General features: G+C 33.5%; 1 protein-coding gene across 3 annotated transcripts in view; it reads left to right on the plus strand.

Moving 5' to 3' along the window:
- Window positions 1-18256, plus strand: part of CSMD1 (CUB and Sushi multiple domains 1) — a 1092404-nt gene that overhangs the window by 898218 nt on the left and 175930 nt on the right. For all 3 annotated transcript variants that reach the window (XM_039385566.1, XM_039385564.1, XM_039385565.1), the window contains exons 25-29: window positions 885-1011; window positions 2854-3056; window positions 11684-11875; window positions 13955-14093; window positions 16867-17054. In XM_039385566.1, the coding sequence (XP_039241500.1) occupies window positions 885-1011; window positions 2854-3056; window positions 11684-11875; window positions 13955-14093; window positions 16867-17054 (849 nt within the window). The remainder of the gene's footprint in view (window positions 1-884; window positions 1012-2853; window positions 3057-11683; window positions 11876-13954; window positions 14094-16866; window positions 17055-18256) is intronic.

An 18256-nucleotide genomic window follows, 5' to 3' on the forward strand; every position in this document is an offset into this window, starting at 1 on the left:
AGGTGGTGATTTTACGGTGTGCTTATTCTGCATATTTTAGGAATACGACATGCATAAGTAGGAATTAAAGTAAATCACTTAACTGAAGAGTCACTGATCCTTTTTGGTTCATTGGCATGTGGCTGTTACATGGTTTCTTTTCATCGGAGGCGTCTTTATACTGGCCAGACAACAGCATGATGCTCTAAGCAAGCAACATAAGAATAATTTGCTTCAGAATGCTTAGCACTGCTATTTGTCTCTCCAAAAAGATAGCATTGATAAAATTCTTTTAAAACAGACATGGCATACTATCAAGTCATAGCTTTCTAATTTATTCTTTCACTTTGCAAGCATATGGCATTTAATTTTTTAAATACTAAAGGAGATTGCTAGGTAATACCTAACTGCTTTTTGATCTAATTAAACTTGAGGTTATATGGAAGCAACTTGAAAAACATTAAACTATAAACATTTTGACATTAGAACAACAGAGAAAGCTATTTTAATTACAAAATTCCATGTTGTAAAGTTGAATTCAAACATTCAGTGTTACTTAGAAAAGGCAAACATGTTAGATGAGGTATTTCTGAAACATTTTTGCTATCTTGCTGATGCGAAAATTGTACTTTTGTAGTCTCAATTCATATTGAACTACTCTGGTAAGTTTAGTAACATAATCACAGAAGTATGCTTTATTCCTTTATAACAAGGTAGGAATGAGATCATTATATGTGCATTTTTAACTTATATACATGTCCTAGTTTGCATCTGTGTGTACTTCTTCAGAGTACACAAGTCATTCTGTTAACTTTTTAGAAAACACAGAGTAGTGGAATGGGCAGAAAATGGAAGTGCAAATTAATATGGTCTTGTTACAAATAAATGTAATCCTTATTTTGTAGCTGAGTGTGGTGGTCGAATTCATGCTGCTACATCAGGGCGCATTTTGTCCCCTGGTTACCCAGCGCCATATGACAACAATCTTCATTGCACTTGGATTATTGAAGCAGATCCAGGAAAGACAATAAGGTACATGCTTAATTTCGGTATTTATTGTTGACTTCAGTATTTTATAAATTTTAATCTATGCCTTACATTCTCACATTTTTATACACAAGCTGCTGATTTTCACTGGGGAGGGAGGCGTCATGTTGGTTTACCAGGGTTGCTTGCCCATTCAGGTGTAAAGTCCCAGGATACAGGACATGACAATCAGCCTAGGAATTTGCCCAAATTCTCACTCAAGATGTGTTTTGAGTATCACCTTGCCCAAAAGTTGTCTTCTTTTACACCAGAACAACATGAGATTCCACGAACACCAGAATAAGTTACAGTGTTAGTCAATAGTATTAAACAGCTCACATAGGGGTGAACAAGAACCTCCAGAACCTGCATAATAAGAAAATCCACATTGATTGCAGGTAGGAAAATGGAGGTGCATTCCCTCATCCTCTCCACAAGATAGCTCCCCCAGCACAGCAAGGCCATCAATGCCAGGGCAAAGCACAGAGCCGTCATTTGAATTAACATATTGCCAAACTCAGCAAAATAAAGAGATAAGCAGTGAAGCCAACAAACTCCATGACCTGCACAGGAACTTGCCATTCAATTACTACCACAGCTATAGCACACTTAATACAAAACTGATATTATCTCAGTCCTCACACTGGGCTCTGAAAAGGTCTGCAGTGGGTTGACACTGGCTGGATACCAGATGCCCACCAAGCCACTCTATCACTGCCCTCCTCAGCAGGATGGGACACGGAGAAAATAACACGAAAAAAACCCTTGTGAATCAAAATAAAGTCAGTTTAATAAAGCAAAAACAAATGCTGTGCTTGCATGGGAGCAAAGGAAAACAAAGTATTTATTTTCTACTTCCTGTCAGTAGGTGATGGCGAGCCACTTCCCAGGAAGTAGGGTGTCAGTATGTGTTGCTCTGGAAGACAAACATTATAATCAAAGAATCACAGAATGTTCTGATTTGGAAAGGACCCACATGCAGAACAATATAAATAAATGGCAAGCTATTCACTGGGAGGTTTTTTCCTTTTTTCTTTTTTTTTGTAATCCTGTTTCACTAAGCCAAATATTGAATTCACTGTATCGTAGGTCATTTCAAAGCATGCTTTTCATTTAAATCACAATTTTCAAATTAATGATTTCCAGTTAATGACAAATGAGATGAAGAAATGTCAACACACAACTATTTGAAACAAATGAAAAAAGAAGTTTTGATATTTACCTATTAGATTTCTTCAGTGTTAAAAATGTAAGCAGTCAGGACTTGAATTCAATGCAAATATTTTGACTAATTACATAACATTCCTAAACACTTTTATAAATATAATTCTTCATCTGGAGATAATAGAGATTATTCTAATACAATTTTATATTATATGATTTTTAACAAAGACAAAATATATGAGCATTTTCTCTTTTTGTATAGGAAAGAAAATGCCATGCTAACAGAGCTTCTTGTGCTATGTGTTCTACTGTAGCTACTGGGGTTTTTTAAATGCATATAATTCAAGCAAATGAACGTTCTCATTTAAATAAAAATAGTGAAATCATAGTTCTTATACCTTTAAATATTTATCCTAAAAATAAGTTAATTTATGGACTTAAAAATTAAGTCTTAAGGACTTATGCCCTAATGGCGTTTTCTGTAATTCAGATATTTTTTGAACAGAATTGCATCTCTCACAAAATCAGCTCATTCAACAGAAAAATTGGATAACTCTGCAGGACCATGAGCTCTTCTTCAGTCCTACACAGCATCTTGAAACTACAGTTTGGGAATGATTGCTTGCAGTTTTGTGTAATTGTGTTTAATAAATAATGTACAGTGCTCTTACTTTCTCTTTGCAGTCTGCATTTTATTGTTTTTGATACTGAGGTCGCTCATGACATCTTGAAGGTGTGGGATGGGCCTGTTGAGAGTAGCATACTTCTGAAAGAATGGAGTGGCTCAGCTCTTCCAGAGGATATTCACAGCACTTTCAACTCATTAACATTACAATTTGACAGTGATTTCTTCATCAGCAAATCAGGCTTCTCGATTCAGTTTTCAAGTATGTAAATATTTATTTTCATCTCAAATACAATAAGTACATAAATTATTTATATATGTTATTCCCATATATGTTAACTGTTTCTCATCATCCAGCTTCCTCAGTCTTTAAAAGAAAAGAGATTATATTATTTTAATTATTTTATATATTTTTGCAAATAACTACAACTAGGGAGAATTTTTGGATTTGCTTTGAATGTTTATGTTTTCTTATTCCTTGTTTTGCACGGTAACCACATGCCTAGCATTATCTAATTAGCATTATTTAATAAGTCAATACATGTCTGTACATACAGAATTTTCTTCTGTGCAAATAGTTTTAAATGTTCCTACCAGTGCTACTTAATAATGTATTATTACATATTTATTCCTTAAATTAGTTGGATTCTTTTTCTCAAAACATTGTTTGCGTGGATGCATTGGATGCATCATTTTTATGACCTTAAACTCTTTGTCTAAATGATTAAACAAAGCATAAAATACACCTTACCATTGATGCCTTAAGATCCTTTTAGTTTTTTTATTTTTCTAATTTTTATAAGCTTTATAAGTAGTTATATAGTAGAAGTAGATATTAGAAGTAGCTGTATTATATCTCTCACCCTTTAGCACAGTAGTTTACACATTCCTCAACCCGTATTACCCCATTCCATGCTCCCCATTTCAATATCCTCTGAATTCCATTAGAAAATGTTTAGTCTCTTGTCAAAGTAGGCCTATTTTGTTTAGAGAACACTTGTACCTTGGCCTAAACCACAAAAGTACAGTCAAGAACTGGGTGACTGTGTGCACTCTGTACCCTGAAGAAGATGAAGATGATGAAGAGGTGGTCTCAAAAAACCCCTAGCCCCAATTCCCAGGGGGTGGGATGAGGGAGGACCGGGGCAAAAGCCACAGGGTGGAAACATCTGGGATTGGACAGACAGTATTATAAACTGTAACAACTGTACACGGGGGGATGCAAGCATCACGTCATCTTTATGCCTAGGCACAAATTAAAATCCTTTCCTTATCTCACTGCCAAAACTAATTTGCCTCGGAGTTTTTTTCTCCCTGAATTTTCTTTAGATATCATCATATTGAAATACACTTAAATATTACTATTAAACTAATCAAATTTATCTTCAGGTAGAAAGGGAAAGCTCCTCTATACAGAGAGAAGCTATGATCAATATTGCACAAGTGATCAATATTGTAAAACTGAGTAAGTGGAGTTTTTCTATGGTATTCTGACTGAAATGTTAAAGACTGAGGGTAGGACTGCAGGGAGACAATATCATTGTCTTTAACTCAGTTGTTGCATCCTTATATGTCTATATATAATGTATGTGAGTGTATTTCTGCTCAGGACATAGGAAAATTATGAATTAATAAAATTGTTGAGAGTAGAAGAATTATTCTCTATAGACACATAGTCATTCAGAAGTAAAGGGTTCTAATAAGCTTTCAGTCATTATTATTTGCATGAAAATATAAACTTTTGGGGCTTCCTAGCCTCTGAATAATGCATTTTACATTTACCTGTTTAATTCATTTTGCATGATTTTTCTGAATGCTGTACCCACTCCCACAACAACAGACTCTTTCACTAGCCCTAAAATCCTAGTTAAAAATATGAAAAATGAATTAAAGATGAAGAGCAGACTAAATGTTTCCAAAACTTCTGAAAAATGTGCAGTATAATGTGCTGCTTTTCATGGGGTTTTTTTGAAAAAAGAGATAAATTTTACATTTGTGGAAATAAAGGTGTTTTTTTCCTCTATTAGGATTAGCGAACACACTTAAGGTTGAATTGTATGAAAATAATTATAAGTTTATGCACAGGTTTTGGTAGGATAGAAATATTTAAGCAGTTAGATTTGTCAACATGTTCCTTAACCTTCAGTGATACTAATAGTAAGTAGAAGACAATTTAATACTTTGAGAGTGAAGAACCAATTTTGCCACCTTGGTGTAATACCACTGAGTTATCAAGCTGGCAATTGCAGAATATGTCTTACTGGAATTAATTGGAATTAGTGATGAAGAGCTGAATGCTTCAGCTCAAGTAAAGGAAAAATAAATTTTTTTTCACTCTACTTGACAAGTGGAATGTGTTATTAATCTTTTAATTGTAAGGAGTAAAAAATAAGATTTGAGGAATATATGGAAGTAAATGTTTAATTATTTCATCAAAAAATCAGAGCTTAGTTTATTTAGTCTCCTCGAGGCAATGAGCAGACCACTGTGGCCTTGATCTGTAAAGGATTTAAAGTAATTAATCTATGGCTGAGGATCTGTGCATGTTTTCAAACTGTAGGGCAGTTTAGAGCAAAGCCTCACAGAATATTGACATTTCAGTACTTCAGTAGTTTGTAACTCAATGTATAAAAGATTCCTAAGTTTCTTAATTTTTTTTTTCTGGCAATGGCAGACGGCGTAGACATTTTATTACAAGTTTTAGGAAGGTAACTGATGAAGTTCTGGTTCTTTGTGTCACTTGAAGAATTTTCAAGTGTTGCATCTATTAATGACTATATTTCCTTTATTTGTTAATGACAATTGAAGAAGTAAACTTCAGGTGCAGTATTGCACAGGATTGAAAAACCTGCAATAATGCAACTTCTGTATTGGATTATGCAATTGGGACAAATGTCTACATCGTTTTGGAATGATGCAAAGGATATACATCTGAGAGCATCAGGTCAAATGAACAACTTAAACACAAAACATTAAAGTGCTAATCTTCAGCTAGAGAATTTGTTTCATTGTGCTGACTACTCTATATTTTGCACTCTAAAATATCTTTACTGCAGCTACCTAAAAAAAAGTGAAAGGATAGTGTGTGGTAGATCAGAAAATACCACCTATAAATTACTTATTGTTGATTATAAATGTAATTAGAGGTATTTTAATGCAAAAAAATATAATTGGCTGTTTCAAAATGTTTGAACATGGTTTAAAGTGCCCTGTCTTACCCACTCAGCTCAGCATGTAGAGTACAAGGACATGAACTGACAAGAGTGATTATGTTAATTGTAATCAGTCAAATGCTTTTCATTAAAACTTAATTATCATTTAGTCGTGCATAAAAGGACAAAAAAATGGAGGTCACTGTAAAAAACTGACCTTTACTCTGGGGGTTAAATACATTTAAACTATGTGTTACAAGCCAGGGATGTCAACCAACTCTTTCTGGTGTCAATACAAACAGGAAAAACAAGAAGGGTATGGGTAGATTTGATATTTGACTTCTTTATTGCAAGAAACAAAGTTACTGGAAGCAAAAAATTGCTGCATAAGTTAACTGTAAAAAAAATGTTTTCTAACCTAGCTTAATTCTGTCCTATGTGTCTAAGGTAAATGGGATAAATGTCCATCTGAGGTTGCATTTTTCTTTTTATCAGCTACAGGTCTAGATATACTCACATATGCTAATTTTCAAGCTTCTGGAAATTTAAGGGCAGGTCTTTCACAGGTGTCTTCCTTTGAGATACCATAAGATATCCTGGCTAGTCTCCATCTGCCACTGCAGAAGGTCACACAGCCATAAGTCTTTGCTCCCATCTTCCAGTCTTGTGTTGATATCTTGGATATTATAAGTCATCTTGAACGAGAATAGTGTTGAAGCCGATCAATCCTGCCCTGAATGTTTAATCATCCGCTGCTCTAGACTTCTGAAAGCCCATCCATACTAGTGGATGCTCCATTGTTTTTATTGACCCAAAGTTTATTTTGAGTTTTTTATCTCTAACCATATAAGTTTTTTACTTGATATTTAGCAAAAAAAATAGAAGTGACAGATGATAGGAACAGCACTAGCGGTTTCTAGTCATATCGTCATTCTTACAGGCTCTGATAACCTTAGTTAAACAATACCTAATATTAGTTCTACACTTAAATTCTAGCCTTTTTTCTTCAGCTAAATGATGCATTTATAGTCCCTCAGTTGGTTTTATAGATTTTAGTCCTTAAGGCCAATAATACGTCAAAAGATTATTAACATTCTTAAAATCAAAAAAAAGACGACAACCATTTTTGCAGATGCCTTGCTTTTCTAGAGTCAAAATCAACTGTGATAATTTTCTATACCTACCTGTCTTAGCTATAGTATCCTGTAAGAATACACTATTAAGAATGTATCTAGCAATCTATCTCTTCTTTCATATGAAGAAAAATGTTAGCTTCTTTAACTAATATAGAACAACCAGCAAATCATTAACAAAGTAACAAAAAGTTTTTTCTCAATTTATTTTAATATTTCTATCTTACTAGAAGAACTTGAGACATTCATTTCACTAAAAGCGAATATACAAAACAAAGGCATTTGTATAGTTGCTTCAGTCCGATTTTTGGTTTTCTGTTGTTTTTCTTCTCTGAGTATTTTTAAATGTTGCTCTTGAGGTCAATGCAGATATAAGCAACAACAACTAAAGATGCCTGACTAAATCTTTAACTTAACAATTATGATAATAAAAACCAAACAACTTACACCAAGCAGTTAATTAGAATAATTATTTGGAAATTATTCTGTCAGATGTTGACATATCTGTTGACAACTTACTTCCTCTGGCAAAAGTTTAACCACTAGCAGTTGTTAGTAGCTAATGACACTGGTCTTAATCTGACAAATCTGTTTAAGCAATGATGACTGCTTTTGTTCAGTTCTGTAATTCCGTTTGATCATTTATTTGTCTACAGCAACTCTCACAGTAACTGTGTCACCTATCTTAAACTGTTTCTTGAAAATTCCTTTTTTATTTCTAAGATATCTTTTAATCACTTACCTCATGGCCTGAGCATTTAAATAGTATAAGTATTTCCGTGACAGAATCTTCATTGCTGGAATTCATTGCTGGAATTCATTGTGCAGTTGTTCCAGATTGGTTCACAATTAAATTATTGGGAAAAGGGGGTTAGCACAAAAGTATGCTTTAAAAGAAATTTACACATGCATAATCAAATATCTGCCTTACTAACTAAATAAATGTTGAGTTCAATGAAAATGAAGTCCATGAAGACATCCCTTGTTAAAATAAAAATAAAAGGACACAAGATGCAGGAATTCAAGATTCCCTTTTAAAGTCTGTAACTTAATAATTTCACAGTTCAGTTTCTCTCTTGCTGTCTGTGATGTTAGAAATGTTGCATTGCATGCTTACAATAACATAGTAATGAAACTCTGTCGATGCATTCCTATCCATCATCTAATCTATGGCCCGGGGAAGACATCCTCAGCCTCATAGAGGGTAATAGGTTTTCATTTGGTTGCTGTGGAACTAAGCAAAAATGAATCTTGCAGATTACTTTGATGATTAGCTCTAGACGTGTGAGCTTCTGTACTTCAGACTTTATGAAAGGGGCTGCACTGGCATTTGGATTTCCTTTTTCTTTACATTTTGGACAATACAGGACATTTAAATAGGTGGTTGATGCTAATTTGGACAGTTCTTAGTCTGTACATTTGGACATGTTATGTGAGTTCCTTTCTAGAGAACAAATGTTACTCTTTCACATTTGGAAATGTTTGTTAGTCTGAAATCACTGTAAATCCTACGAACAATGTCTCAACTTTGATATACAAAAATCTTTCTCAAGCCTCTTATTATTATGCAAGCATAATGTATTAAACAGGAAAAGCTTGTGCAATTTACAAGCCTAACTCCTAAAAAGTCTGTAGTATTTCTTTAACCATGTGTACTAGAAAAAAATAGTGTCTGCTACACAACACTACAGCAAATGTATCACATGATTGTTACAAGAGACATAGTGAAAATGATATGGATGAAGATGATGTTTTTCTTCCCTAGAGGTACGATAGAATGCAGGCTAACAAAATTACTTAGAACAATAGTAAAAAGATAAAGTAGACAAAACTCTAACATATTGCTCACAAATCTACAGACACACAAAATATACAGTGTCATAGTCTCAAAAACAGTCTCCTATTTATTTTCCATGAAGTTTTAAATCAACTTTGAAAGTATAATTTGGCGACCAAATCCAAAATAAAATCTAAAATGGGATTGTGAAAGATTAATTAATTAAAACAGGGAGTCTTGACACAGTGGTTGTCTACATATGGAGGTCTGAAATCTCCTTAGCAATCTGTGGTTTTCCCAGCTGTCTGTTCTTCTGGCACCTACTTCTAGTTCCATATTTTATATACACAGAGGTTTGTTCCTCTCTGAGTAGATGAGACAGTAAGAGAGAGGAAATCTGTGCAGAGAATTACTCTATAACTCACTGAATATCATGTAGCTTAAAGCTTAGAGAACATATGCAAGAGCTGAGAAGCAGCAATTTAGTTCTTTTCCACCTTAATGGCATTCAAATCTCCTCCCCTTTCTATGCCATTTTAGGCACTTATTTTTTCTCAGTCATTTCTTAAGAGTCTAACTTTGTAATTTGGTTTGATTTAGCATCCTTAGGTCTAAAATGTAGTTACTGCTTTCCCTGTTTTACAGTGTATATATTTTACTTATCAACTGTTATAAAAGAAGAGCGGTGACATAAAAATAGTGATTTTTAATTTCTGGATTTCTTATTAATGCATTTAACCTCTATACCTGTTAGATATTTGCACAATACCAAATGAAGCAATATCAGACTTGTAATTTTCATGCAGTTACAAAACGTCTTGGGATTCTTGAGAAGTAAAACAACTTGGAAAGGAGGCAAGTTGAGAAGCTGAGTCTGTCTAAATGTTCACTTTACTAAATGACACATCCATGCTTAAATGTCTGGTGTTCTGTTTAATTAGGATCAAGTGTATCTGGCATAACAAAAAAGTTATTAAAATAACTTCTAAGGCTCCAAGACCAAAAGTGTAAAGAGAATTTCGATGTTTATTAAATATCTGTGATAATTTTTAAAATTTAGAACTTTATACATAAGAAATGGAGATTAACAGTGAAATTAATATTAGAAGGCATCAGTCCTTTTTAATTAGTGCATATGTGACACAGTCAAAATGGGCAAAATGTTGTTTGCTGAGATATTATATCGCATAACCTTTTAAGGAGCTTTTAAGGAGAAAATGAATCTATTCCAAGATATGTTGAAAAAAAAGACAATAATTAATGACAGAGATAGGCTTGGGCTCATTTACTTGAAAGAATTGCAACTGCTTAACAGATATGCACTGGAGCAATCCATTTTTTAGAGCAGTTGATATCTATCAAATAAAGAAAAACTTCCCTGAGGTGATGACCATGCTTTCATTCCCCTGTGGTCAAATACAATTTAGTAAACTGCACTACTTTGGGATGTCAGGTAAATTGTCAGAATGGTGCCTGGGGAATGTTTACACAGTACTCATTACTAGTGACAGTTGTTGCTTTAATTCCTGGATTGATGCTTATAAATTCTGGTGGAAAAAAGTTCAACACAGTTAAAAAACCTGCCATATCTTTTACCTCATTTACATATAGGAATCATCCGAAACTACTAGATCTACTGTTTTGGAATGGAAACATGGCCAAAAGATTAAGACTAATACAGTGTTAAACAAAGTTTCTTTGTTTCTAGTGTGTTAATTATAGTAACCTATGAATTCTTATATAGAGATGTTTTACAGTTTTTGTGATTTATCTAAGAGACCCCCTATTTGTTAAAACATGCATAAAACCATGGTTGTTTCTTATTTGACACTTTTTTTTTAGAAAGCAAAATCCATATCCTAATACAGAAGACTGATTGTAGGTGAGATATTTTGCCAAAATTCAGTTTAAGTGAACTATAAAAAAGTGTTTCTTCCCCCGAAATGAAAAATTCAGGGCTATATAAACTACTATTTGATTCAGCCATATTGGTAAATATAGCATTTGTATGCTGCAGGATAATAAGAGCATAAAAAATATTTTTATTATGATACTTACCCTATTGCTCAAAAGGCATCAAATCTGTTTTCATAACCAGAATATTAAAGTGAGAAAAGTAGTTACTAGCTCTTTTGATGCATTAACTGGACAAAATCAAGCCATATTTTATACTAAAAATACTGGCAGGCAGTCAAAATAATCACAGTGTCTCTCAGTGGGCAGATTCTTGTAAAAATAAAGAAACAAAATGCCTTCCTGTATTCATCATCATCATGACTAGGCTTTGCGAACAAAGATTTGGGGAGGGCTCTACCCACATTTGTTACAAGTGCGCTTTGGCTAAAAAGGCCAATATGAGATAGACAAGTCTGGTTGCAAAGGACTCCTTAGGTGGTATCAGCAAGACACGATTCTTTCTGTGTTGTCTTTTCTCCCTCCAGAGTGATCCTGCATGCTTTCTCAAAAGCATCAGCAGCGTTATAGATGGTGTGTCTCCAGACCTCCTGATTGGAGGCCAGAGTAGACCACTTATGTTGATCAATATGGCCAAGGCTGAGATGTTTCAGGGAGCCCTTGTATCTCCTCTTTGGGGCTCCTCTCATGCGGCAGCCGGTGGCAAGTTCACCATAGAGCACGATCTTAGGGAGGCGGTGGTCCTTCATCCTGGAGATGTGTCCTGCCCAATGCAGCTGTGTTCCTTCCTGAATTAACCAAAGAGTAAATAATATTGTCTGTGGTTGGAATGCTAATGTGAAAATGTTGTGCATTTAATTATGGATGGTAAGTATCTACACCTTACAGCTTTTATTTCATCATTCTCTTACAGCTTCTATTGCATCAACTTGTAACGATCCTGGGACACCACAGAATGGCACTAGATATGGAGACAGCAGAGAACCTGGAGACACTACCACCTTTCAATGTGACCCTGGCTATCAACTTCAAGGACAGGCAAAAATTACATGTGTGCAACTGAATAACCGATTCTTCTGGCAACCTGATCCTCCTACATGCATAGGTAATAAGATAAGATGTTAGTCTCTATTTAAGATTAATACAGATTGGATTTCTTGTTCAACTACTGGGCACATGGTCCTCATGCTGGAGTGATGATCTCTGCAGAGCTGTTATTTGGTACTTGTGGATAATGTCAGCCTCATTCTCTAGATTAATGCCATCTTTAGCTGTGATTTTCTTACTCTGTTTTATCCTTAAACTTCGCACAAGTTTGAAATTGACCAAGTTTAATAGAAATAAACAGAAGTTAGGATTTGGATTAAAAAATAAAATTCTTGTTGCAATACTCTCATTAGCATGGTCTTCTATGTAATACTTCAGTTATATAAATTGTAATCCATTATTTATTCTGAAAAATTTCTGAGTTATCCTATAGATTAAATTGTCATCCTGTGCAATCCCTTGGATGCTGGATGTTCATCGGGAAAAGTAGATGCAGAGAAGAGGATACAAGTGACAGTGCTATTGAAAGAAATTAGATATATTTCCATAGCACTAGGAGAGAGTGGGAGATCTTGGTTCCATAGATCTAGATGGTATAAAAGTTCCTCTTTGGTTCTGGTCAGTAGACTCATAAATACAGGCTTGGAAGTCTTGCTGAAATGTATTTTAAGGTCAACAGTGTAGCTCTTCTAAGATTAATCAACATCTTTGGAAATTTATCTGCTAGGCATAGTAATTTGTTAAATCCTTGTTATTTTGTTGTGTACTGATTTATAATTAAATGAAGACTTATTTTAACAATCCTAAAAAACAAACACAATAGCACTGGAATAAACATAATGTTTTTTCTTTCTACAAGCGATTTGGAGAGGCACTTTCCAAAACAGCAAATCCTCAAGCAATTGCAGTCTCTCTGTTTCTCTAAAGACAAAATACTGTGAAGGATTCAGGACAATGCAGGATAGTTTCTCTGAGACCATATCATGTAACGTAATTGGAGTACTATATAATCTGAATATTGTCTTCTGGATACCTTGTGTGCAATGTACAAATAGCAGTACGAAAATTCTTGCGAAGTCTACTGGGATCATTCAAAAATTAAAAATAATTAAATAAAAAATTAAAATAAAATATATCTGGTACCTATCTGATCTAGAAGACTCATATTTTTACTTTAAATATCAAATATAATCTCTCTGTGGTTCTCTACAGTCTAGTAAAAAAACCTCAAACAACAAAACCTAACAAAGCAAACACAAAAGGAGGAAATAAGATAGAAAGAAAAAGAGGATCCTTTGGGACAAAACATATATACATAATTATTATTATTTTTCCGCATACTCAAGGTCACTTTGAAGGGGAAAGAAGATTAAAGTAATCTTTACTGTTGGCATGACAATAGTAGAAACCTTAAGAATTCTGTAAAACTCTTATGTAATTTTAAAATTTTCATAAGTCCTTATTTCAGTATGCTGATTTATAAGTGAAATGAAACTCCCCACCACATTCTTTAAAATGTTTAATGTAGGTTCCAAATCCTTAGTACCAACTGTTTTGTGCTGTAAATGTGTTTCTCTGAGTCTGCTTGACTTGGTAAGGTAGATGCAGTCTGTGTTGACTACTGTACTTTTTTGTTACACTTCTACATGATTATCATCTCAGAGAGTTGGATTCCTTATCTGTTTAAAAGCCACATTCAATTTATGGTCACTAAATAAATGTATTTGATTTTTGATTTGGGTAGTATCTTTATTGAGTGAATCAAACTGTTTTGAGCTACATCCATGATCAAAAGAAACTGGATCCTGAGTCCTACTATTGAGCTTTTCCAGTTCTTAAAGTACTTCCAGTACATAAGAAATTTTCAGCTTGAAAGAGGCAGGATTAAGTAATAGCAAAAATATAGGTGACATCCTATTTAACTTCATATTTTTATTCCTTTTGAAAGAACTTTTCCTATTTTACTTTTGAATATAAACTGAGATCGGGAAAATAGCAAAACTGGAAGTGGGAAAGCTCTGAGTTTTGTAAAAATATTATTAGTTTCGGTAAATGTAGAAGTCAGTTTACTCCTATTTAACAGCTAATGTGTGCTTGTGAATTTAACGTGACCATATTTCTTTTTACATTGTGACAGCTGCATGTGGAGGAAACCTGACAGGCCCAGCAGGAGTTATTTTATCACCTAACTATCCACAGCCTTATCCTCCTGGGAAAGAATGTGACTGGAGAATAAAAGTAAACCCTGACTTTGTCATTGCCTTGATATTCAAAAGGTAACATTTCTCCATGAATGCCTCTGTTTTAAAGAGTTTTAAACGTCACATCTAAAAATGGCATTATTTATAGTTTCTTAAAGCTTCTAATTGTATTCTCTGGCTAAGTTCTGGAGCATACATCTAATATGTGCTATATCATTGTTTCCAAACAATGTAAAATAAAAAAGTATAGTTAATGGTACTTTTGCTACCAAATATATCCCTGAAGAATAAAACTTTTTGTGACATATGAAATAAAAATCTTTGAAAAAGAATGTAGAAATGCTAAATTTATGCTATCGTGCCTAATAGTAGAGACTTAAGCTGTAGCAGAAACTCTATCTGTAAGTCATTCTTAAAGGTTTTTAGAAATACAGGCTAAATATACTTTGCCCAAAGAGCATAGATCAGGAAAAAAAAAGTTCTCCTTAATCAAGAAATAAAAGACATTGAGATAATATTGTATCATAATTATAAAGGAGTTTTATTTACTCAGTGTTCCATAATCAACCTATATGCATTGCATAGATTTTTACCACAAATTTGAAGTTCAGGGATATAGTCATATTAATGTGTTCAGTTTATAATTTCTATTTGAATCAGTCCTATATAATCACCTTGCTTGCTATATCTATGGATGCAAATGCATATTTTTTCATTTTCTGATACTATGTCTTTAGCATGATTTTAAAACTAAGAATGGTAACATTGCTGTTGACTTCAGTGGAATGGTGATCAATTGTGATTCTTTTAAAAAGAGATGGTGGCATGTTCAGAATTTTGCTGTGTAATATTTGCACCTTTTCTTTGAAACAAAAACAAAATACCAAAACATCAACAACCAAACAACACCTAAACAAAAAAATAATCCAGTTTCTTTCATTTTTGGATTTCAGTGTGTTTTCTAAAAACTATTGGTCGACACAAAATTATAGAACCAAAGAATAAGGTACTTGAAATTATATAATAAGGAATATGATAATTCTGTTCTTCAGGTATTTGATCAAATAGAATTAAGGGATGAGAATAGTACTCCACTAATTACACTCTTGAAGATGTCACATGATAGGTGTGGTAAATAGCATATTTCTGTGGATTGTATAAATAATCAGCTCAAATGCTCCATTTCAAATAAGATGAAAGAAATTTGCAGTTACACAGTATTCAGATTTGTGGAATCTATTTTAAGGACTACAGATATGAGCAGTATAATGAAATTTGCCGTTTATGCTATACTTCCAATAAATTTACTGAATAATTGCAGCCCAGTAATACACACACTTTCCAGTAGCTGCAGTTAGATTAACAGTTCCCGTGGTCTTCTCTTATACCCTTCTTGTAAATAACAATAACATTGGCCAGCTTCCAGACAGCAGGGACCTCCCCAGACACCCAAGATCTTTGCAGATGACCAAGAGCAGTAATCATTCTTTGATATCTGCAAAATCTACTTTCTTAACACACCATTTTCTGTTTATTTTACCCAAACTTTTTCATTCCTAGGCAATACGCTACACCTCAGCGCTGTGCTATTCTAAAGGAACTGGCTTTAAGGAGACAGCAGTGTCTGCATAGGATGAGAATGTGGACTGAGAATGCAATATGCTTTGTAAAATGTGTGTTTGCTACAGAAAGATTAAAAATCATTGCTCTATACAATTTGCTTTGCCTTGGTTGCGGTCTTTAGTATTCTATTCCTTTCAACTCTTCTAACTCTCAACTAAAAATTATCTGTCTTAGCAAAATTTTCAAAACTTTTTTCTGGCTTCTCTTACCTGTTGAAAATGGGGCATAAAATATCATTCATTATATGAAGCCATTTCTGTTTGACATTACAGAGATGTTTTCTGCTGATTTCTTAGGTAAAGATATTATTCCTTTTGTCTTACATAATTTGTAAAGATTTGCATCTAACAGTATTAATTGATGTAATAGAAAGAAAAATTGCTGATCATCACACTTGGGAAAAAGATTTTTTTATATTGTTTTACAAAGATAGATAGAAAGACAAAAATCCACTCACCTGACTGAGTCCCTGCCTTGCCTGTTTTTAATGTAGTTTTACTTTTCTTATGTTTTCTTCAATGTTCCTTATATATCGTTTTATCTAGTTCTGTATTTGTTTCTCATATAAATGCTTGATATTTATCTTTATGTTGTCTCAGAACTCATCTCAATTACAATCCTCTGAAAGACATTCCATTCATATTATTTTCATAATTATTTTGTAAAACATATAGATGTCATCAAATATAGCATAATATAGATGGTTTAGTGAGAATAGTGTTAATTCACATTAATTTATCATAATTGTCTGGTATAATTTGGGTAAGAACAAATGCAAGTTCCAGGATACTGGTCTATTTATGTGAAAGCATCTTGTTTCTAGAATGGTAAACTTATGTTTGTAATAAAAGGATTTAATATCATCCAGTTTAGCCTGCTAAAAGCTGGTTGCTTTTTGCTGGTTTACTTCAGCTGGTTGCCTGGATCATTCCTCTGAGCACTGGTAAGAGGCAACCTCTCCAAAGCAGGTGATTCTGTTATCTTAAGTATTTAAGATAGGTAGGAGGATATGCATGAGGGATTTTGGGAAGCTGAATATGTTCCAATCAGTGGTAAAAAGAACTCCATTGAAAGTTAGTAAATTTTTACTGTGAATCATATTTAAATAAGCATTTATTTCTGGAGAAAAAATGTGTTAGGCAGAAGACTGGCAGCCACAGTCATAGTAATGTTTAACTCATTAAAAAGAAATGAAGACTTAATTCTCTTTTCCCTTTATTTTCAGTTTCAATATGGAACCCAGTTATGATTTTCTACATATTTATGAAGGAGAAGATTCCAACAGTCCTCTAATTGGCAGTTTTCAAGGCTCGCATGCTCCTGAAAGAATAGAGAGCAGTGGCAACAGTCTGTTTCTGGCTTTTCGCAGCGATGCTTCTGTTGGAATGTCAGGATTTGCCATTGATTATAAAGGTACTGTTCTCACCATAAGCTATGAAAATATGAACAGAAAAGAATGTTATTTAGTATTAATTGAGACTCAAATCCATTTACTTCTATATGTACTCACACGGAACTACCAAATACCTTGATATATTGATGTAAGTTTTAAAAATCTTCTGTTAATATATGAAGGAAAACAGAAATCCTATTTTATGAAATGTCTTTCACATCACTTATGCATGTTTTCATCTTGCAGAAAACAAAAATAGGTAGAAGATGTACATCAAAATTAACATTTGGAAAATAGTTTTAGAATAATGGAATTGTCTTACTCAAGTAGACTACCTGACTGCTTCTTTCTTCTCAATACACACCAATACACTTTCCTTCCCAGTTTGTTTTGAATTTGCAAATGCGTTTTTGAGTAAATACTACCAGACAGTATTTGTATTTTTTGCGGGGGTGCCTATTACTAGGCAGAGATTGGGTTACACTGCCTATTTATTAAAGCCAGACACTCATTGAAAATGCCAGTTTTTTTCTGATCACAGATGTTGTCCCTGGCTTGATTATAATCTTTGCTGAGATTTATCAACTGTTTTTCAGCAGCAAAGGTGCTGCCTCAGCTTCTTATTCTTGACAATGGAAGCAAACCATATTAATGTACATGTTACAAATGAAGGAGCAAAAAGATCTAAGGAATATAAAATAATATACCTATAAAAGAGAAGGGAGTGAAAAATAACTATAAAATCATTTACGTATTTAGTCTTCATCAGTTGTCCAGCATCATGCATTATTCTCCATGTTGTCATGGTTCTTTTTCACAAAGTAATTGTCTTATTACCATAGATAAAGTCTTAGACTGTTCCTGTAAAAACAAAATATCAAAAAAATGGGAAAACTATTTGTTCCAGGAAGTCTGTAAGACCTACAAGGAAAGAGAGTGGAAAGTTGAGCAGGAGACAAAGACATAAAGATGCCCACTGAAAATGTGCATACACATTCTCACTGTATGTCTATTTTTTGTTCTCAGCATATGTGTGGCTTTATGCAACTGGAAGTGAAACAAAATTATAATTAAATAAAAGATATAAGAACAGAACACTATATTAAAAAAAGTTATTGTACTCAATGGACCGTGTGTTTGTGCCTAATAATTAAATATTTTTCTTAAATACATTATTCAATATTTTATATAGAATTTTTAAAATGATTGAATGGTTGGGTTG

The sequence above is a fragment of the Pipra filicauda genome, unplaced genomic scaffold (genome assembly GCF_003945595.2).
Source record: "Pipra filicauda isolate LSUMZ 115617 unplaced genomic scaffold, ASM394559v2 scaffold41_size5083284_pilon, whole genome shotgun sequence".
Lineage (NCBI taxonomy): Eukaryota > Metazoa > Chordata > Aves > Passeriformes > Pipridae > Pipra > Pipra filicauda.